This window comes from Schistocerca americana, chromosome 10 (assembly GCF_021461395.2).
Source record: "Schistocerca americana isolate TAMUIC-IGC-003095 chromosome 10, iqSchAmer2.1, whole genome shotgun sequence".
NCBI classification, from domain to species: domain Eukaryota; kingdom Metazoa; phylum Arthropoda; class Insecta; order Orthoptera; family Acrididae; genus Schistocerca; species Schistocerca americana.
In genome coordinates, this window is record NC_060128.1 from 195612828 (window position 1) to 195636846 (window position 24019).

The window sequence follows — 24019 nt, forward strand, 5'->3', positions numbered from 1 at the left end:
TGTAGATACTGCAGTAATGAATAATACAGTAGGCAGTTGAGTTCAAGATCAATGGACTTGGAAATAAAAACGTAGGTGCAAAGAAGATAACTGCGAAGAAACCATGGGTAACAGGAGAAACAGTTCAGTTAATCGATAAAAGGAAGTAAGTACAAAAATGTTCAGGAAAATTCAGTAATACGGAAATAAGTCACTCAGCAATGAAATTCATACGAAGTTTAGGGATGCTAAGGCGAAATGGTGGCTTCAAAAATGTGAAAAACCCGAAAAAGAAATGATTGTCGGAAGGACTGACACAGGGTACAGAAAAGTTAACAAAACCTTCGATGAAATTAAACTCAAGGGTGGGAACATTAAGCGCGCAGTGTGAATTCGACTTAAATGCAGAGGACAGAGCAGATAGGTGGAAAGAATACACTGAAGGCCTCTATGAGGGGGAAGATTTGTAAGAGACTAGTGAGGTAGAATCCACACTCAAAGACGTGGAATACGTAAGTGATGGAAGAAGAAACAGGAGTGGATGTTGAAGAGATAGGGGACCCAGTATGTTGTTGTTGTTGTGGTCTTCAGTCCTGAGACTGGTTTGATGCAGCTCTCCATGCTACTCTATCCTGTGCAAGCTTCTTCATCTCCCAGTACCTACTGCAACCTACATCCTTCTGAATCTGCTTAGTGTATTCATCTCTTGGTCTCCCTCTACGATTTTTACCCTCCACGCTGCCCTCCAATACTAAATTGGTGATCCCTTGATGCCTCAGAACATGTCCTACCAACCGATCCCTTCTTCTGGTCAAGTTGTGCCACAAACTTCTCTTCTCCCCAATCCTATTCAATACTTCCTCATTAGTTATGTGATCTACCCATCTAATCTTCAGCATTCTTCTGTAGCACCACATTTCGAAAGCTTCTATTCTCTTCTTGTCCAAACTATTTATCGTCCATGTTTCACTTCCATACATGGCTACACTCCATACGAATACTTTCAGAAATGACTTCCTGACACTTAAATCTATACTGGATGTTAACAAATTTCTCTTCTTCAGAAACGCTTTCCTTGCCATTGCCAGCCTACATTTTATATCCTCTCTACTTCGACCACCATCAGTTATTTTGCTCCCCAAATAGCAAAACTCCTTTACTACTTTAAGTGCCTCATTTCCTAATCTAATTCCCTCAGCATCACCCGACTTAATTAGACTACATTCCATTATCCTTGTTTTGCTTTTGTTGATGTTCATCTTATATCCTCCTTTCAAGACACTGTCCATTCCATTCAACTGCTCTTCCAAGTCCTTTGCTGTCTCTGACAGAATTACAATGTCATCGGCGAACCTCAAAGTTTTTATTTCTTCTCCATGAATTTTAATACCTACTCCGAATTTTTCTTTTGTTTCCTTTACTGCTTGCTCAATATACAGATTGAACAACATCGGGGAGAGGCTACAACCCTGCCTTACTCCCTTCCCAACCACTGCTTCGCTTTCATGTCCCTCGACTCTTATAACTGCCATCTGGTTTCTGTACAAATTGTAAATAGCCTTTCGCTCCCTGTATTTTACCCCTGCCACCTTTAGAATTTGAAAGAGAGTATTCCAGTCAACATTGTCAAAAGCTTTCTCTAAGTCTACAAATGCTAGAAACGTAGGTTTGCCTTTCCTTAATCTTTCTTCCAAGATAAGTCGTAAGGTCAGTATTGCCTCACGTGTTCCAGTGTTTCTACGGAATCCAAACTGATCTTCCCCGAGGTTGGCTTCTACTAGTTTTTCCATTCGTCTGTAAAGAATTCGTGTTAGTATTTTGCAGCTGTGACTTATTAAACTGATAGTTCGGTAATTTTCACATCTGTCAACACCTGCTTTCTTTGGGATTGGAATTATTATATTCTTCTTGAAGTCTGAGGGTATTTCGCCTGTTTCATACATCTTGCTCACCAGATGGTAGAGTTTTGTCAGGACTGGCTCTCCCACGGCCGTCAGTAGTTCCAATGGAATATTGTCTACTCCGGGGGCCTTGTTTCGACTCAGGTCTTTCAGTGCTCTGTCAAACTCTTCACGCAGTATCATATCTCCCATTTCATCTTCATCTACATCCTCTTCCATTTCCATAATATTGTCCTCAAGTACATCGCCCTTGTATAGACCCTCTATATACTCCTTCCACCTTTCTGCTTTCCCTTCTTTGCTTAGAACTGGGTTTCCATCTGAGCTCTTGATATTCATACAAGTCGTTCTCTTATCTCCAAAGGTCTCTTTAATTTTCCTGTAGGCGGTATCTATCTTACCCCTAGTGAGATAGGCCTCTACATCCTTACATTTGTCCTCTAGCCATCCCTGCTTAGCCATTTTGCACTTCCTGTCGATCTCATTTTTGAGACGTTTGTATTCCTTTTTGCCTGTTTCACTTACTGCATTTTTATATTTTCTCCTTTCATCAATTAAATTCAATATTTCTTCTGTTACCCAAGGATTTCTACTAGCCCTCGTCTTTTTACCTACTTGATCCTCTGCAGCCTTCACTACTTCATCCCTCAAAGCTACCCATTCTTCTTCTACTGTATTTATTTCCCCCATTCCTGTCAATTGCTCCCTTATGCTCTCCCTGAATCTCTGTACAACCTCTGGTTCTTTTAGTTTATCCAGGTCCCATCTCCTTAAATTCCCACCTTTTTGCAGTTTCTTCAGTTTTAATCTACAGGTCATAACCAATAGATTGTGGTCAGAGTCCACATCTGCCCCTGGAAATGTCTTACAATTTAAAACCTGGTTCCTAAATCTCTGTCTTACCATTATATAATCTATCTGATACCTTTTAGTATCTCCAGGGTTCTTCCATGTATACAACCTTCTTTCATGATTCTTAAACCAAGTGTTAGTTATGATTATGTTGTGCTCTGTGCAAAATTCGACCAGGCGGCTTCCTCTTTCATTTCTGTCCCTCAATCCATATTCACCTACTATGTTTCCTTCTCTCCCTTTTCCTACACTCGAATTCCAGTCACCCATGACTATTAAATTTTCGTCTCCCTTCACAATCTGAATAATTTCTTTTATTTCATCATACATTTCTTCAATTTCTTCGTCATCTGCAGAGCTAGTTGGCATATAAACTTGTACTACTGTAGTAGGCGTGGGCTTCGTATCTATCTTGGCCACAATAATGCGTTCACTATGCTGTTTGTAGTAGCTTACCCGCATTCCTATTTTCCTATTCATTATTAAACCTACTCCTGCATTACCCCTATTTGATTTTGTGTTTATAACCCTGTATTCACCTGACCAGAAGTCTTGTTCCTCCTGCCACCGAACTTCACTAATTCCCACTATATCTAACTTCAACCTATCCATTTCCCTTTTTAAATTTTCTAACCTACCTGCCCGATTAAGGGATCTGACATTCCACGCTCCGATCCGTAGAACGCCAGTTTTCTTTCTCCTGATAACGACATCCTCTTGAGTAGTCCCCGCCCGGAGATCCGAATGGGGGACAATTTTACCTCCGGAATATTTTACCCAAGAGTACGCCATCATCATTTTAACCATACAGTAAAGCTGCATGCCCTCGGGAAAAATTACGGCTGTAGTTTCCCCTTGCTTTCAGCCGTTCGCAGTACCAGCACAGCAAGGCCGTTTTGGTTATTGTTACAAGGCCAGATCAGTCAATCATCCAGACTGTTGCCCTTGCAACTACTGAAAAGGCTGCTGCCCCTCTCCAGGAACCACACGTTTGTCTGGCCTCTCAACAGATACCCCTCCGTTGTGGTTGCACCTACGGTACGGCTATCTGTATCGCTGAGGCACGCAAGCCTCCCCACCAACGGCAAGGTCCATGGTTCATGGGGGGGGGGAACCCAGTATTAGAAGCAGAATTTAAAAGAGGTTTGGACGATTTCAGATCAAGTAAGGCAGAAAGGTAGGTAAAATATCAAAATTTCTAAAATAAAGGGGGGAAATGGCAACACAGAATTATCCACGTTAGTGTGTACAATATATGAGTCTGGCGAAGTACCGTCGGACTTTCGGAAAGACATCATTCACGCTATTCCGAAGATTCCAAGAAATGGCAAGTGCGAGAATTATCGCACTATCAATTTAACAGCTCACGCATCCAAGTTGCTGACAAGAACAATATACGGAAGAATAGAAAAGAAAATTGAGGATTTGTTAGATGACGATCAGTTTGGCTTCAGGAAAGCTAAAGGCACCAGAGAGGCAACACATGTTGCGATTGATAATGAAAGCGTGACTAAAGGAAAATCAAGACACGTTAATAGGCTGTGCGACCTGCAAAAGCGTTCGACAATTGAAAATGGTGTAAGAGGTTCGAAATGGTGAGAAAAATAGGGGAAGCCGTAGGGAGAGACGGGTAATATACAATATGTACAAGTGGCAAGAGGGAGTAATAAGAGTGGACGACCAAGAACGATGCGCTCGGATTCAAAAGGGTCTACACGACAGGGATGTATTCTTTCGTCCCTACTGTTCAGTCTACACATCGAAGAAGCAATGACGGAAGTAGAAGAAAGGTTCAAGAGTGGAATTAAAATACAAGGTGAAAAGATATCAATAATAAGATTCGCTGATGACATTCCTATCCTCAGTGAAAGTGAAGAAGAATTACAGGATATGTTGAATGAAATTAACAGTCTGATGAGTACAAAATATGGATTGAGGGCAAATATAAAAAGACAAAAGTAATGAAAACAGCAGAAATGAGAACAAGAAAATTAACATCAGATTGATGGTCATATTGTAGCTGAAGCCAAGGAATTCTGCTACCTGCCGTGCGGAGTGGCCGCGCGGTTTGAGGCGCCATGTCACGGATTGGGCGTCCCCTCCCGCCGGAGGTTCGAGTCTTCCATCGGACATAGGTGTGTGTGTGTTGTACTTAGCGTAAGTTAGTTTAAGTAGTGCGTAAGTCTAGGGCCCGATGACTTCAGTAGTTTGGTCCCTTAGGAATTCACACATTTGAACATTTGAATTCTGCTACTTAGGCAACAAAATAACGCATGAGCGACGGAGGACATAAAAAAGCAGACTAGCACTGGAAAGAAGGGCAGTCTGACCAAGAAGAATCTACTGGTGTCAAACATAGGCCTTAATTTGAGGAAGGAATTTCTGAGAATGTGCGTGTGGAGCACAGCATTCTACGGTAGGGAAACGTGGACTCTGGGAAAACTGGTGCGGAAGAGAATAGGAGCATTTGAGACACAGTGCTACAGAAGAATGTTGAAAATTAGATGGAGTGATAAGATATACAATGAATCGGCTAAGAAAGGAACATACGGAAAGAAGAAGGGACAGGACAATGGGACAGCCAGCCGCTGTGGCCGAGCGGCTCTAGGCGCTTCAGTCTGGAACTGTTTGACCGCTACGGTCGCAGGTTCGAATCCTGTCTGGGGCATGGATGTGTGTGATGTCCTTAGGTTAGTTAGGTTTAATTAGTTCTAAGTTTAGGGGACTGATGACCTCAGATGTTAAGTCCCGTAGTGCTTTGAGTCATTTGAACCATTTGATAGCTCAGTCGGCAGCCGGCACGGTAGCTTAGCGTGTTCGGTCAGAGGGCCGTTTGTCCTCTGCAACAAAAAAACTGAGTGGAGGAATCAACGATCAGCTTGAACAGATGTCATGTGACGTCCGCCCAGACCAAACGAAACGAACAATGCTGAACAAAATTATAAATAAAAAGCGTGTTCGGTCAGAGGGTTCGCTGCCCGCTGTAATAGAAAAACTGGGTGAATGGATCGACGATGTACTTGTATGGGTGTCATGGGAAGTCCGCCCCGAACAAATACAACAAAAACTAAAGAACAAAACGAGTTAAAAAAAGGTCGGTAGAGAACTTGTCCGCAAAGGCAAAGGCCCCGAGTTCGAATCTCGGCGCAGCACACAGTTTTAATTTGTCGGCAAGTTTCGTATTAGTGGACACTCCGCTACAGAGCGAAAATTTTAGTCTGGCCAATACAAGGTAACTTAATTATTAAATTTTTTAGCTGTTCAAAACTTGTGGTTTCCAATAAAGTAGCAATCTGAGAGTATACATTCTCTGTTATGTTTTTCATCTTCAGCATACCACAAAATACTTTGCTTTACTAAGCTTAGAAATTTTTCTCACTCCATCTTGTGCGTGCGGGAACGTTGCCTGATTCGACGGAAGAAAACAAACTGATTTGAATTCGGTCGACCGCCTTCCTAGATATGCACGTCCTTGCGCTGTGAGAGAGCGCACGTACTAATTTGACACGGTCGGCCGTCGGCGAAACTCCCCGACGTCGTTGCCGGTGTGACCGCAGCCCGAAGCGAAGCTGTGTTGCGGCTATGAGGGACGAGCTGTCGCCGGTGCACACTTCCGAGGAAGAAAGCCCTACACGGGCTGCAGACATTCTTCCTCGAGTCGGCGAAACCGCAGGGGCCAGCCGGAGAAACGCGGAGAAATGCGCCACGCGCGCTGTACTCGCCCGCCAGGCCGGTCCGGTGGCAGGTAGTCTTGTCTAGCTGGCGCCGCGGTGGGACCCCCGTCAGCGCGCGCCGTGAGGAATGGGCTCCGGAGAAATCGCTTACGTAAGCGTCACGCGCCACGCTTTTAATCACCGCGGCGCCACTCCGGATGTTACTGAGTTTAACGAAGGCGATGTTGGCCTCATACATTTGGCGATGCCCTTTGGCTACACCGACTAAAGGATTCTTCCAAGAAATACCAAATTAAGGTATTTGCTCTTTCAATAGGTGATCTGTTTACACTAAAATGTAGACTTCCACGGCCGGAAATATCATGTCCATTATAATTATCTGGGCTGTTATGCCGTGGTCGATTGATGAATTCTGTGTCAATTCCCAACGTTTCGTCTCCGACTGCGGGAGACATCTTCAAGGGGGTCCGTAGCTCGATGGAACGTCCAACACTGAGTCAGTAGCAAGCCAGGGGGTGTGTTGGACCTTCCATCGAGCAACGGACCCCCTTGAAGATGTCTCCCACAGTCGGAGACGAAACGTTGGGAATTGACACAGAATTCATCAACCGACCACGGCATAACAGCCAGGATAATTATAATGGACATGATCTGTTTATATATGCTTATAGGTTATCCAAGTCTGCACAACGCGATCGCGATTCCTAAAATAGATGTATTTGTTCTCTGTGTAGATAACCTGAAGATGCCTAAATAAGGCGAAACGCGTCGTTGAAAAATTAAAAAAAATTAAATAAAAAAACTGCAACCAATACTGTTTTTGACCAATACTATTTAACAGAGGGATGACCGAATCTCAGCAGGGGTGACGGCTGAGGAAATACAAACTTAGGCCGTAGACCAGAATGATCTTATTGTTTTGAGTCCACACACTGGTTCGATGCAGGTCTCCACCCTACTCTCTCCCGTGCGAGCCTCATCATCTCCGATTATCTACTGCAATTCACATCCTTCTGAATCTGCTTACTGTATTCATTTCTTGGTCTCCCTCTACTATTCTTACCCTACACACTTACCTCCAGTACTAAAAGGGCGATCCCTTGATGTACCACAATGTGTCCCACCAAACCATCCCTTCTTGCAATCAGTTTGTGACACAAATTGCTGTTCTTTCCAATTTCACTTTCCTCATTAGTTGCGTAATGAATACAATCTTCAGCATTCTTCTGTAGCACCACATTTCAAAAGCTTCTATTTTCTTCTTCTCTGAACTGTTTATCGTCCACATTTCAATTCCATACACTCCAGACAAATACTTTTAGAAAGGACTTCCTAACAAATCTGCATTCTATGTTACCCAATTTCTCTTCTTCAGAAACGCATTCCTTGCCTGCGCCAGTCTACATTTTATATCCTCTCTACGCCGGCCATCATCAATTATTTCGCTGCAAAAATAGCCAAACTCATCTAATACATTAAGTCTCTCGTTTGCTAACCTAATTCCCTCACTATCACCTGATTTAATTCGATTACATTCCACTATCCAAGTTTTCCTTTTGTAGATATTAATCTCATATCTTACTTTCAAGACACTATCCGTTCCGTTCAGCTGCTCTTCCTGGTCCTTTACTGTATCTAACAGAATTCCAATGTCATCGGCAAACCACAAAGTTTTTATTTATTTTCCCTGAACTTGAATTCCTGCTCCAAATTTTTCTTTGGTTCCCTGCACTACCTGCTCAGTGTACATATTGAATAACATCGCGAATAGGCGACAACCCTGTCTCACTCCCCTCTCAACCACTGCTTCCCTTTCATTGCCATCGACTCTTATGACTGCCGTCTGGTTTCTGTACAAGTTGTAAGCAGCCTTTCGCACGGTGTGTTTTACCACAGTGAAGAAGAGTGGAAAAGTAGAAGATCAGGTTGGATTCCACAGAGAAGTAGGAACACGTGAGGTAGTACTAACCCTACGGCTTGTCTTAGAACATAGGTGAAGGAAAGGCAAACCTACGGTTACACCATCTGTAGACTCGGGGAAAGCCTTTGACAATATACCCCAAACAAGTGAGAAATCTGATGCTGTTGCTCTGGGCGCCAGCCAGCGACGCTGGGATTACGCGAGAAATAGGAAGGCTGCCGCTTAGCTTCTTTCCCAACGTGAAGCGAAGGCTCGGACTAAGACACCTCTACCGCTCAACAAGACTGACGCATTTTCTGATGGGCCGAGATCAATAAATGCTATGTACTTGTGTCGAAGAAAACACACCAGTGAACCATCTGTCTCTACATCTACACTCCGCAAGCTATCTTACGGCTTGTACAGGAGGGTATTTACGTCACTTGCATTTTCCTGTTCCAATTGCGACTGCTTTTCGGGTTGAACGACTGCCGGTAAGCATCGGCGTACGCTCTAATTACTCTGATCTTGTCTTGATGTCTTTTCGCCACACTTTCGCCTTAACTTCCACAGTTCTCACGTGCTCGTCCCATTTCATATCGCTTTCTTGTGTGTATTAATGACCTGCCACCTGTTACATTAACAGATGCCAAGTTTGTCTTATTTGCTGGTGATACAAACACTGCAATAAATAGTAAACCAAATTTTTACTGAAATTAATAAGTGGTTCATAGCCAATTCACTGTCATTGAACTTTGAAAAGACCCACTATATGCAGTTCAGACCTTCCAAGAGATTTCCTTCTGGTGTGGGTATAAAATATGACGACATGGAAATAGGAGAAGTTGAGAGTGTAAAATTCTTGGGATTACAACTTGATAATAAATTCATTTGGGAGCAACATACAAACGAACTGCTAAAGCGCCTAAGCAAGTCTGTGTTTGCAATGCGAATGATGTCAGAAATAGGAGATGTAAAAAAACTGGCATATTTTGCTTATTTTCACTCCTTTATGTCATATGGTAACACCACTAAGAGAGAAAAAAAAATTTAGAGTACAGAAGCGTATAATAAGAGTAATGAGTAGTGTAAATCCAAGATCATCATGTGGAAAGAAGAATTGGGCATATTAACCACAGCTTCTCAGTATATTTATTCCTTAATGAAGTTTGTTGTAAATAATACATATCTTTTTCCAACTAAATGCTTAGTACAGAGTATCAATACTAGGAAATGAACAATATACATAAAGATTTAAAATCACTTACTCTTGCCCAGAAAGGAGTCCAGTATTCATCAACGCATATTTTCAATAAGTTACCAGCAACCATTAAGAGTTTATTTTCAGACAAGGCACAATTTAAACATAATTTAAAAGAATTTTTGGTGGCCAACTCCGTCTATTCCATCTATGAGTTTCTCAACAAGTGCAGTAGACCATTTTAATGAAAATTTATTATACTTAAATTTTTGACAATACTTGGTTGTAACAGCCAAGTAACTAACTACTATGTGAATGATTGATGTATGGAAAGCAGAAGTAAGTCTTAAGTCTGTAAATAGTGGAATGAAATGAATAATTTACTTTAATTTTTGATAATACTTGGTTGTAATAGCCAAGAAACTAACAAATGTCTGAATTGTGGATTTACTGAAAGCAGATGTAAGTATTAAACCTGTAAATATTAGAAGTTTAAACTTAATTCATGTACATAACTTTACTGTTTATTGACTGAGGATCATTAAAATTAATGAAAGTCGAGTTTTTCTAATTACATTTTTGTAATGAGTTTATCTGACATGTTCCACACCCAGGAGGATTCCCTCTTTTATGGGTATATGGAATGAATAATTAATCTAATCTAATCTAACCGTTACGTTCAGATATTTAAAGGACGTGACTGTCAGGCAGGACACTAAATGTTGTATCCTAACATTACGGCTTTGTTTTTCCTGCTCATCCGCCTCAACTTACATTTTCCTTCATTTAGAGTCTGCTACCGTTCATCATATCATAGAAATTTTCTCTACTTCATCTTGTATCACCCCACACTCACTCGTCTTCGGGGGTCAAATGCATCAAGCCAAGCGTCTGTGCTCTGCAGGTCTTCCTGCAATTCGTTACAATTTTCCAGTGTTGCGACTTATCTGCCAAAACCGTGACGGGAGTTCCGATGTCATCGATTCCGTCATTTATATCTATTGCGCAAAGTAATGCTCCTACAACATTTTTAAGCACGCATCCGCAGTTTCTTTTACGCCTGAAGATTTCGCTGTCTTGAGACTGACACGCTGCGTTCTGTTTGCCAGGAACTCTCCAGTGCAGTCAGACAGCTGGTCTGATGTTCCGCACACCCGTGTCTCGTTCGTTAGGCCGCAGTGCGCAGCCGTATGGAACGGGGGTCAAGGAACGCGGCGTCCACATGCTGCTTTCTGGGTCTCGTAGTCGAATAGAGTGAACTGGGTTTCACACGATCGCTGGTTTCGCAACCCACCTTAGTTCCTACACAGGAGATTTTCTGTCTTCAGAAATTTCATAATTCGTAAGAATTAAACATGTTCCAAAATCCTACACCAGAGCAACGTCAGAACTGTGGGGCTGCATTATTTACGTTTTTTTACACGCGACACTTCATAAGAATGTGGATGCGCTGAGCTTTGCGACCTATCAGCACGAACGACGCTTCGCTCCTTCAGCGAACAACGGCGGACTGCCCCAGCACACCACCTCAGTACGGGTTTGCACTGATAAGATAAATGATGTTCGCATCCGGATATGAAATTGCCTCTTATCCGAAGATGCTGAGGACTAGCTGCAGTGACCGGCGTTGCCCGGAATGTCTAATATCTGCCTCACAAGGTGACTGGCCCTGTGCCTCGTTCATATTCATGGCGAATGCAAGTCGCATGGGAAACGCCACTCGCTTTAAATCTAAGGGCATATTTGAATCACTCGGTGACAACGGAATGCGATGAATGAATACGTCTTCACATATATATAGAGAGATGATTAGTTGCGATATCTGTTGTTACATTTTATGATAACGATCCTGTTGTGTTTTTCGAGACTTCGCCTTCTTTTGTTCCAGATCAGTTATCACTGTATGTAAGTAGCGCTGCGTTCGAACACAATTCGAACTTTCGAATAGCGTGCGTTACAGTTCAGGAAATCTCGGGTTTCGCCGACATTTTGATCGATCCGTGATATAGTGACTTTTATAGGTACTGTATCTACGACATGCCCTGGAGTTTGTTCGGCAATGTGGATTTTAATAATAAAAATAACTGTAAAATGCGGACGAAAATATATAGTAGGAGGGGAATTTTTGTCACATTTAACAACGGCAATTAATCAGTAAGTAAGAGTTTGTAGTTTAGTAAGCCACGGTTGCAAAATACTGACCCTAATTCTTTACAGACGAATAGAAAAACTCATAGTAACCGATCCCGGCGAAGATTAGTTTGGATTCCACACACACATGGAAACACGCGAGGCAATACTGACCCTACGGCTTATCTTAGGTTAAGGAAAGGCAAACCTACGTTTATAGAATTTGCAGACTTAGAGAAAGCTTTTGGCAATGTTGACTGGAATACTCTCTTTCAAATTCTGAAGCTGGCGGGGGTAAAATACAGGGAGCGAAAGGCTATTTACAATTTGTACAGAAACCATACGGCAGTTATAAAGAGTCGAGGGGCATGAAAGGGAAGCAGTGGTTGGGAAAGGAGTGAGACAGGGTTGTAGCCTATCGCCGATGTTATTCAATCTGTATATTGAGCAAGCAGTAAAGGAAAGAGAAGAAAAATTTGGAGTAGGAATTAAAATCCATGGAGAAGAAACAAAAACTTTGGGGTTTTCCGATGAGATTGTAATTCTGTCAGACAGAAAATGACCTGAAAGAGCAGTTGAACGGAATGGACAGTGTCTTGAAAGGAGAATATAAGATGAACATTAACAAAAGCAAAACGAGGATAATGGAATGTAATAGAATTAAGTCGGGGATGCTGAGGGAATTAGATTAGGAAACGAGACACTTAAAGTAGTAAAGGAGTTTTGCTATTTGGGGAGCAAAATAACTGATGATGGTCGAAGTAGAGAGGATATAAAATGTAGACTGGCAATGCCAAGGAAAGCGTTTCTGAAGAAGAGAAATTTGTTAACATCGAGTATAGATTTGTGTGTCAGGAAGCATCTTCTGAAAGTTTCTGTATGAAGTGTAGCCATGTATGGAAGTGAAACGTGGACGATAAACAGGTTGGACAAGAAGAGAATAGAAGATTTTGGAATGTGGTGCTACATAAGAATGCTCGAGATTACATGAGCAGTTCATGTAACTAATAAAAACGTACCGAATAGAATTTGGGAATTTGGGAGAAGAATTTGTGGCGCAACTTTACTAGAAGAAGGTATTAGTTGGTAGGATACGTCCTGAGACATTAAAGGATCACCAATTTAGTTTTGGAGGTAAGCGTGGAGGGTAAAAATCGTAGGGGGAGACCAAGAGATGAATACAGTAAGCAGATTCAGAAGGGTGTAGGTTGCAGTAGCTACTGGGAGATGACGAGGCTTACACAGGATAGAGTAGCCTGGAGAGCTGCATGAAAACAGTCTCTGGACTGAAGACCACAACAACAACAACAACAACAAAAACAACAACCAGTGTTTGCAGTCACGTTTCTGTCAAATTCTCTAGCTTTCGCTCGCAGCGCCATCTAGTGATGCTCTTTGTACCATCGTGTAGAAATGTGAAGTAAATCGGCTAAGAACTTCTACAGATTTTTAATAACAACCTTTCATTTTTAATATATTACAGTCATACATGTTTCAAGTTAGATTACAAAATCCTATGTAGTCAGTGATCTTCCCCTCCTCCTGAAGCTAAAGTATACAAAGTTTCAGCAAGATCGGAATAAAACCGTAAATTTGTAAGAATTAGAAACAAAGGGACGCTCTCCTTTACAGATATAGAGAGAAGATACTGCAGACCGCTTTAATCGCTTCGGTACGCCGGATCTCTGGCGGTAGACTTGCGCCAGACCAGAGTTTTCGTCTGCTGGAATGTGACCTTGTAGTTTACGTTCCACAGACAAGGAATGTGAGGGCCGATCGTGGCCCCATTTTAAAGCAATATAGGCTATCATATTCTTCACGTTCCGCAAGCTCCAACTGTGTGTCGTACGTACTGATATGGGTTTTCTGAAATTTGCTTCGAACAGTTTTGCGCCACTAGGTTGGTTAACAAAGTGCAGTTGTGTCATCTCAGATACTGTTCAATACTCTTCATAAAGTACGTTTAGAAAGTGAGTGTTAATTCTTGATGTAAATCATTTTGAAGTGCTAAAATTCCTCATGTATGTACTAATACGTTGTACTGTGTACTTTCAAAAGCTCACCGGACACAAATTAGTCACCGCTTTAATAGACAACATTGATGACTTTGGAGCTCTGCAGGTGACACGAAACGTTGCTGCAAGGGCTATGAAGAGCTTCTGGATCGTGTCTTCAGTGATGAATCGACATTTCTCCCACGTGGAAATATAAACGAACGAAAACACACACACACACACACACACACACACACACACACACACACACACACTTAACAGCGGTCAGCGAATCCCCACGAGAAGGTACAACTGCAACGAGACTCCCTTAAACGGTATGTTTTTTGAGACATTACAGAGTTACGGACCTTTCCTGTTCGGTGAAGAAGCTGTAACTTGTGTTTATTATCTTGATGCCCTTGGACTATGGCTCTACCTCGGGAGCAAAAAGCTGAATCGTAGAACTTTGTTTTGCAACAAGGTGGTGCGCCAGTTCAGCGGCGTAACTCAGTGGGCGACTGATCATGCGACGACGTACTCGACCACTCATGAACATGTGCCACCGCTGCCAGCTGGTCTGCCTGAGTTTGGAAACAGCACTGTTGCAACACTGAGCGATGTGCAACGAATGGCGCTCACACTGACACGTGTGAGGAAAACTGTTTGACTTCCTTTTTATTTGATGTACAATACACAACTGTAAGTTGAATGTAATACACAGCCTTACAATCCCGGTATTTGCTGTACCTCCTGAAGCATCCTGTGTCGGTGCTGGTAGACACATGTATGCTGTTTAACAAAAGTGCGATCACACTGGGTGGCGAAAGAAATTTTCGACTGGGTGGAGAATTCGTGATAGGCAGAGCAGGGTGTGTCTCGGTTCGACAGTTGTATGGCGAGAGTATACCTCGGGAACCACTCAGAATAGATCGTGTGCCTATGAGCACCGTTCTCTCTGGAGTTACCGATTTCCATCGCGTGACCTCTATCATCCTTTCGCTCCAGACTTTTGCAAAAGCTTCTGGGAATGAAATTTTCTACCACTACTTTGGATTCGAGGCTGTTACCTCTGGCTGGAGCGCCGAGGTGGTGTTGGCACAAAGTAACGACCTCCATCGGGCAGTGTACACGCACATACACGCTCCGCAAGCCATAGCATGGTTGTGTCGGAGGGAACTCTGTACCACTACCAGTTATTACCTTCTCTGCTCCATTAGCAAACAGCGCGACAGGAAAAAGATATTCTATATGCATCTGTTCGAGCCCTAATTACTTTTCCCTCTGTGGTCCTTACGCGAATCTTAGGTTGGTGGCAGTAGAGTCGCTTGGCAGTAAGCTTTACATGCCATTTTCTGAACAGTGTTCCTGGAAAAGAACGTCGCCTTTGATCCAGGGATTCCCATTTGAGTTCAAAGCACCTCCGTCATACTCGACTATTGATCGAACATTCCGATAAGAAATGTAGCAGAGCGCCTCTGAACTGCTTCAATGTCTGCCTTTGACCCGACCTGATGGGGATCCGTAACACCCGAACAGTACAAAAGAATGGGTTCCACTAGTGTGCTATATGGGGTCTCCTACACGGATGGGCCATCCTTTACCGTCGTCAAAAACATTTAAAAGAAACTGGAGCAAAGTACTCAGCAAGAAAGTGCGGGCAACCTTCAAAAGAAGGAGACTGCATTACACATTCCATCGTACGAAATTTCACGCTGGTTCCGTAAAAGAGTGTCACGACCAGAAGCAGGATGCAGACTTGCAACAGGTGAGTTACTTACTGTCTGCTGTGCTGCGATCTCTGGGCGGTACTTACCTGAAAACAAAAAGGCATAGATTAGAAAGAGGCACATTGTCCAGTAGCATAGAAAAATAATAGTTCTAAGGGACACTGGCAGCACATTAAAATTGACACAATCATCTCAGAGTTTCGAAAATAATGATAAAAGAAAAGGATACGTCGCGAATAGCGTAAAATGTAGCAGAGATTTAGAACATAGTTTTAATCTGCCAGGAAGTTTCATATCAGCGCACACTCCGCTGCAGAGTGAAAATCTCATTCTGGAAACATTCCCCAGGCTGTGGCTAAGCCATGTCTCCGCAATATCCTTTCTTTCAGGAGTGCTAGTCCTGCAAGGTTCGCAGGAAAGATTCTGCAAAGTTTGGAAGGTAGGAGGTTCTGGCGGAAGGAAAGCTGTGAGGACGGGGCGTGAGTCGTACTTGGGTAGCTCAGTTCGTAGAGCACTAGCGGGCGAAAGGCAAAGGTCCCAAGTTCGAGTCTCGGTCCGGCACACAGTTTTAATCTGCCAGGAAGTTTCATAACAGCTTACACTCCGCTGTAGAGTGAAAATTTCATTCTGATTTGAATTTAATTACAAATGAAAGAAAATAATTCTGATTTCTTTTGAATATGGCTTGCATGTTAGACTATGCTCGGGATTATTTGCTCCGTTCCGGTGAAGCTAAAGTAAATAATAAGATCACAAGCGACGTTTTAAGATGCGCGAAACCCCGTTCAGAGTGGGCTGTTTTCTGTGGGCAGTGCCAGAGCTCCATTTTCTGCGTCCCTCGGTCGGTTTGTGACGGCCATTACATCAGCTGCCTAATAACGGCAAACGCTTGACAGCACTCGTAACTTCTCAGGCAAATATCTGCGTCCTGTTTGGGCAACACACCGTACACAAATCTGCGCGTAGGGTTTCCATCATACGGGAACTATTCTGGGTAGAATCCGTAGCTATTATGTTGGCGCGTAACTTGGTAGCGTTTTTCCATTGTTTTAATAAGCACGACATACATGTAACAGAGACTTCAGGCATCAACAACATATTTTTCTTCACTATTAACAACGTTCTGCCAAAGCTGGGGTAACTTTTCGATTCCGCGACTGAAGAAATCACGTGGTTTTGAGGCGATGAACCCGCCGAGCGATGTTCGGAGCGCATTTTCATTTGGAAAGCAAGTTCCTTGAATGTTGTTCGATGGACAGCGGAAAATGTGAAATCTAAGGACGCAAGGTCGGGTGAATAAGGCGGGTACGGAATGATTTCCCAATCCAACTTCTGTACAATGTATTTTGTCAGTCTAGCAGAATGTGGGCGGGCGTTATCATGGATAGCATCACTTCACGCTGTCTTTCTCGTAGTTGTTCCCGGATTGCGTCTGTAAGACGCCTCAGCTGTTGACAAATGTCAGCAGCCATTGTTGCACCTCGGGGAAGCAATTTGTAGTACACCAGTGCGTCTGTTTCACCAGATTATTTTTTGTGGATGCGCGCAGGTCTTTGTACGGGGACTTGCTGCTTTGTTTGAGCTCAGACATTCCTCTCTTTTTCCTTATGTTAGCATGAAGACACCGTTCCTCGCCACCAGTAACGATACAGCATAGCAATGGTCGGGGTCGCTCACAAGGCAACTGATGACGCGCAAGCAGAAATTCTCGTCCGGGCACCCGATGATTTTTATGATTTTGGCTTACAGCTTGCGGTACCCACGCACCCAATTTTTAAACCTTCCCCACAGTATGCAAATGTCTCAAGATGGTGGAATGGTCACAGTTCATCACATTTGCCAGTTCTCGAGTACGTGGATCTTCACGAATGCCAGAACGGACCTCTTTAGCACATTGACTGTCATTTACTTTTTTTCGATATCCTACTTTAGTTTGATCCAAGTAAACTTGTTAAGTGCAAATAAAGTGAAGATACGGCATTTTAGTACCTTTTTTAAATTTTTTTGTGTGAATAACATATGATTCACACGGCCCCAGAGTGAAGGTACCAGGTGTGTCGTTTGCTATGTCACTAATAATTTTGGGTTTGTACTCCTGTCAGTTTTTCATTCCAGAGCATTATTTGTGTACAGTTTCATTATTGCTTTCCTGCATTGTTGCTGCAGTCTTTATTCAGTGTTGTTTGCTCCGTAACAAAGTGATGTTGTGGCAGAAGAAAATGTCTCATAGAAGTTATGAAGATGAACAAAGGCATGTACAGCAGCTTTTAGATGAAGTTATGGACATATGTGATGAGGATTCTGCATCTTTATTTTGTCATAGCTCAGACGAATTTTTACCAGAGGAGACCGGAAGCGAAACCGGAAGTACCGATGATGGAATCACATCAGCGAAGGTAGGAAGAAGAGTTTTATGTCCACATTCAGTCAAAGAGCCAGACTTCACAGCTGTAAAAACCAGACAACAAAGCACCTCTAACCGTGTCAGTGCCGTAACTACTGCAGTTGATTCAGGTTCAGCTGAAGAAAGTGTAATATCAAAGTTCTGAAGATGAAGACACACTTAGAACAAATTCTAATGAGATTGTCTGGGGGCCAGTTACGGGTAAAAATACGAAAAACTTTACATTTATTCATTCCATTTCTAGTGTAAATGCTTCTCTTGCACTAACTCTCAAAGGCAAGACACCATACTATTTCTTCAAATATTTTGTAACTGATTAAATTTTAGACTATGTGACTCGACAAACTAATTTGTACACAAAAAAATTCTTAGAAAGTCATTCAGTAACTGTTAATTCACGACTGAAAAAGTGGACTGATGTCAGCAAAACTGAAACTGAACAATTTTTAGGATTTTTGTTATGGATGTCACTAAAGGTAAAACCGAGGATTCCAAATTATTGGTCAACAAATATGCTCTGTCACAGCAATGTTATGTCACACAATCTGCTTTTACATATGTGGCATTTTTCCGGTAACAACCAGTGCCCACCGGGAAACCCTTTATTCAAAATTCAGCCTCTTATTGATAAATTACTGCAGAGATTTCAAAGTACAGTGGTGCCGGAGAAAGAATTTTGCATTGACGAAACACCTGTGCCATTTCGAGAAAGACTAAGTTTTATTCAGTATGTAAAGAATAAGCGCCATAAATTCGGAATTAAATTGTTCAAACTTTGTCTAAAGGATGGCTACACCTGGAATATGAAGGTTTACTCTGGGAAGAATGCGAATCCTGGTGTTTCTCTTGCCACTTCTGTTGTTACGAGCCTTATATGTGGATTACTAAATGAAGGCAGAATCTTATATACAGATAATTTTCACACAAGTGTTCATCTAACACACCAGCTTCCCGAACAATCAACACATATAGTTGGTACTCTAAGATCAAATAGAAAACTGAATCCTCAAGATGTACAGGCAACACTGAATAAGGGGGAACACAAAGCAAAGTGAAGTACCACAGGTGTAGTAGTACTGAAATGGAAAGATAAGAGGGATGTTCTGATGCTGAGTACTGTTCATGGAGAAGAAGATGCAGAAGTTCATACCAGGAAGGGCACGACGAAAAAACCAGCAATGGTAATTGACTATAACCAGTCAAAGTCTTTTATACATCTTTCTGATCAAATGACGTCGTACTCGCATTGTTTAAGGCGGGGTGTGAAATGGTACAGGAAACTTGAAATTGAATTGACAGAGTCAGCACTGGTAAATACTCATGTGATTTACCGATACATCAACAACAAGAAGATCTCAATCACAGATGTGAAAGAGGAAGTGACTTTGAGACTACTCCATGCAGAAGATGCCGACGAGCCGGAGACATCTCTCACGAAAGCCACCGCGTTACCTGCAGATTGTGCTCTTGTGAACATGGGAGCAGCCAGACGTAGGTGTACAGCGAGCTACGAAAAAATGGAGAATGAGTTTGGACGAGAGCAAGCTGCCAAGAAATGCAAACAAACTGCAAATTGTGACTCATATTTTTGCGTAGAGTATTTTTTCATAAAGCACAGTGAATAGAGGTGTTAGAGAAACAAAGTGGAATGACCCAAATTTTTCAGTTTCATTGTTGTTGCAATTAACGTTGAAGAATGTAAATAAAACTGTATGTGATTTGCAAAATCTACTGTGTAAGTAATATGTCAAACTAAATTATAAATAAATAATAAAAAAGTAAGTCCAATACGACTGAGCCATGTGGGTTATATATAAATCACGAATTCAAATGTCAATAACTACTCGTGAGCTCTTGAAAATCGTAGGTCACGAACATGATTTGTTACTGGGGCCATAACCTACTATAACACCGAGTCACAGCACGCTCCTGTGAATTACAACTGTACCACGGAGCTCTAAATGGAAAAATGTCCTTGAGTTGTATTTACTTGACGTGGCCCCAAGAGAACAATTCCTGTGAGTTATATTTAACTCACGTGGCAGTCAATGTGTTAAAGAAAGCAAATTTTCTCGCCGTGCTGTGGCCAGTGGCACTGTCCCCACACACGGTGCAAATGTTTATGGCTGCCCCCGCTGCCGCTGCTGCCGCGCCTCTACTGAAGTGGAACTGAAGTGAAACAGACGAGTACGCCGAAAAAGTTCCGATTTCTCCACTTGGCACTCCATTGTCTAGAATTCACAGCTCCACTCACTAGCTACAGACGACAAAATGACAATATGTAATGTCAGATAGCAACAGTGAACTACAAATAAGAAATGACAATGGATAAATAAAATATAGCAACGAGAATAGCAGCACGCGAAACAAAAATGTTAACTTGCGCGCCAATCTAATATTTTAGAAGTGAAGTGGCTTATTTTCATTATGGTTGTACACTCAAAGAACATTCCATCGACAGAAAAGCTAAGTGATCGATTAATAATTGATAGAATCTCTTCATTGTAATATCCACGAGTCGCTTTGGAACTACAAATTATGTTACAGAGTGTCAGAAGCACTTAAACTCGCTCGTTATGTTTCAGTAGGGGTCTAAGCAGTAAAAGAACTACCTACAACTCGTACGGCTAAAGCCGAAAGAAAATGGTTTTAAAATACAGAGCTCTGTTTGTTGTATTATCCATCAAGGTGATTTATCAGAAAAATTTTGCATTTCTTTACAGTCGAAAGTCGGAGGTAAACCAGAGCCAGAAATGAGTTGACATTATTTGCCGAAAAGCAAGAAATATGCTCGAAACAGTACTCATGAACACATGTAATACTGAAATACTTCCCAAACCAGAAACTGTGTGTGCGCGCGCGCGCACACTGTGTGTGTGTGTGTGTGTGTGTGTGTGTGCGTGTCGTAAATACAAACCTGGGAATGTGAACTGACAACCTAAATGTGCTACTGTGCTCGAAGTCACACGACTTACATGAATTTGAAAGGCATCCTGCGTGTGTGAAAACCTATCTCTTTCATAAGTAAATAGTCAAACCAATAATTTCTTGCTCAGTAGACTTGGTCAGTGTGAACTGTTTGAGAAAACATCAGTGTATAAAAATAACCGTAATGTCGACTTGTATAAGAATGTAACCCGAAAAACACGAAGATTTCTGCACTGACATATGGACCTGGTAAAATAAAGAAACTAAGAGAACCTACATTGCGCAAAGGAAACGAAACTTGGATGGAGTGTACAGGTACAACTGCCCATGCAGCTTCAACACGATACCACAGTTCATCAAGAGTAGTGACTGACGTATTGTGACGAGCCAGTTGCTCGGCCACCATTGACCAGACGTTTTAAAATGGTGAGAGATCTGGAGAATGTGCTGGCCAGGGCAGCAGTCGAACATTTTCTGCATCCAGAAAGGCCCGTACAGGACCTGCAACATGCGGTCGTGCATTATCCTGCTGAAATGTAGGGTTTCGCAGGGATCGAATGAAGGGTACAGCCACGGGTCGTAACATATCTGAAATGTGACGTCCACTGTTCAAAGTGCCATCAATGCGAACAAGAGGTGACCGAGACGTGTAACCAATGGCATCACAAACCATCACGCCGGGTGATACGCCAGTATGGCGATGACGAATACACGCTTCCAGTGTGCGTTCAACGCGATGTCGCCGAACACGGATGCGACCACTGTAAACAGGACCTAGATTCATCCGAAAAAAATGACGTTTTGCCATTCGTGCACCCAGGTTCGTCGTCGAGTACACCACGCAGGTGCTCCTGTCTGTGGTGCAGCGTCAAGGGTAACCGCAGCCACGGTCCCCGAGCTGATAGTCCATGCTGCTGCAAATGTCGTCGAACTGTTCGTGCAGATGATTGTTGTCTTGCAAACGTCCCCATCTGTTGACTCGGGGATCGAGACGTGGCTGCACGATCCGTTACAGCCATGCGATTAAGATGCGTGTCATCTCGACTGCTAGTAATACGAGGCCATTGGGATTCAGCACGGCGTTCCGTATTAACCTCCTGAACTCACCGATTCCATATTCTGCTAACAGTCATTGGATCTCAACCAACGCGAGCAGCAATGTCGCGATACGATAAACCGCAATCGGGATAGGCTACAATCCGACCTTTATCAAAGTCAGAAACGTGATGGTACGCACTTCTCCTCCTTACACGAGGCATCACAACAACGTTTCACCAGGTAACGCCGGTCAATTGCTGTTTGTGTATGAGAAATCGGTTGGAAACCCTCCTCATGTCAGCACGTTGTAGGTGTCGCCACTGGCGCCAACCTTGTGTGAATGCTGTGAAAAGCTAATCATTTGCATATCACAGCATCTTCTTCCTGTCGGTTAAATTTCGCGTCTGTAGCACGTCATATTCGTTGTGAAGCAATTTTAATGACCAGTAGTGTATATGTTTGGTTAATGAATTGAAAAAAGGGAAAACTATTTCAAATTTTTTCCGTGGAATTCCTGTAGTGCATCTTGATTCACAATCAGCTGCAAGCACCAGTTTTCGGAAAAGGGATTTGTTATGCCTGCTATACAGCAAAATTATTGACAACACGTGAAACCTTCAGCAGTATTACAGAAGTTTCTTTCTCGAGTAAGATTCATACGAAGAAATGCCACTGCGGCAAACCTACCTTCGCGCGATGCTCCCAATGTCCAGAGTTTTATCTCTAATGTTTCTACGCTCGGTATCACTCAACGGTGTGCACGAAATCTTCCTAAAGTATAGACATGAGAATTAAATATAAGAAGTCATACAAGAATTGATATAAGAAAAAGTCAACAATATGCAAATTTAAAAAGATTGTAACCCCTGCAAGTATCGTAAACACATGAATTGTATAATAAGTGTATGACAATTATTGTGAAACACAGTTGTAATTTTACAGTTACCGTAACGCCCTTGTATCCTCTGACTTGGTAAGAAACGATCGTGTAGTAGCCGTCTATGGACATGGGGAGATAAATGAATAAATAAAAGAAAATAATTAGAAATTATAATCGGGGTTCGAACACGAGACGCAAAAGTGACAGACCTAGGCGCTAGTCACTGTGCCACGAGTTGGGCTGAGATTATCGCAGTCTTAAATGTATTTAAATAACGTCGAAAACTATGAACGTCGTTTTCTTTCCGAAACGGTCGCGTATCTACGGATAAGTCGAGTTACGTGATCGCTTATTCTGGTTCTTCTTTCACTGACCGAAGTTCCTGAGAGATCGGTTTACGGCTCTTGCTGTGTTCTGCTCGTGAGTTGGAAGTGAACCGTGTTTACAAAATTCATTCTAAGACACAACCGTGCCCCACAGGCGAGCTCACACTGCTGTGTTACACCTCCAGTCATCTGAACGGGGTGGCACTGTGGGCCTGCGGGAAGCTGGATGGACGTATCGACGGATAAAAATGTTATCCATTATGGATGAGCATCACTGCGACTGTGATGAATAAAGGTTTCTCTAAATTACTGCAACCAATCGCCTTTTGTTTTGTTCTTCAATTTTATTATGCCATTACTGGTTTCGAACCGCCTAGCGATTCATAATCACATGGTACATATTTATCGATTGTTTGCAGCAGTGTGAGAGTCGTGTAGCTGTGGCAAGATGTATAAACGAAACACGTGAGCTCACTCTCCTTTATCGACGGGTAGCTGCACATGTTGGGCACACTGGATTGGCGCTGTGTCCCTGTTTCCAAAAGTGATTTCCGCAGCATTCCCACACCTGTAGAGCACTTCATGGACATACGTGCTCTACAATTGCACTTCAAGGTCGACGCATTGCGCGAGTAGCGGTGGGCGACGGACATCATTCTGGGAATAAATCCAGGCCCGTGTTGACCTGCCGCGTCGTCAGGGACCGCCGGGGACCGTCCGTTTACAGCAGGACTACCGTGACGTGTGCCTCTGGCCAGTTTGCCACAGACACCGCCAAACTGCTGCTGAAGCCCTGGCGTCACGAAAGAGTCGACTGCAGAGCCGAATGGCTCTCTGCTGCCTTCAGCGATGAGAGTACGTCCTGTATGCATGCGAGTGATTAGGAGTGGTGCATTCGCCGCCGACACAGACGTCCCATTTCAAGCTTCATGGTGTGGCAGTCCATGAGAACTCGCGCTCACATTTGGTGTTTCTGCAGGATAAAGTAACCAGTGTCCACCAGGACGCTACACGTTTACATACGGCTGCGTAGGCGCAAGTGCACTTTGTGGTCTACAACAGCCGCTCTGACCAGCAAGATATCC

The 24019-nt window shown here is 42.8% G+C and overlaps 1 protein-coding gene across 1 annotated transcript in view; it reads right to left on the reverse strand.

The window, feature by feature from the left end:
• Positions 1-23437, reverse strand: part of LOC124552385 (angiotensin-converting enzyme-related protein-like) — a 189493-nt gene extending 166056 nt beyond the window's left edge. Inside the window, exons 1-2 of the mRNA XM_047126648.1 lie at positions 23410-23437; positions 15319-15444 (exon numbers count right to left, since the gene is read on the reverse strand). Of these exons, the coding sequence (XP_046982604.1) occupies positions 15319-15444; positions 23410-23437 (154 nt within the window). The remainder of the gene's footprint in view (positions 1-15318; positions 15445-23409) is intronic.
• Between the last annotated feature and the right edge of the window lie 582 nt (positions 23438-24019).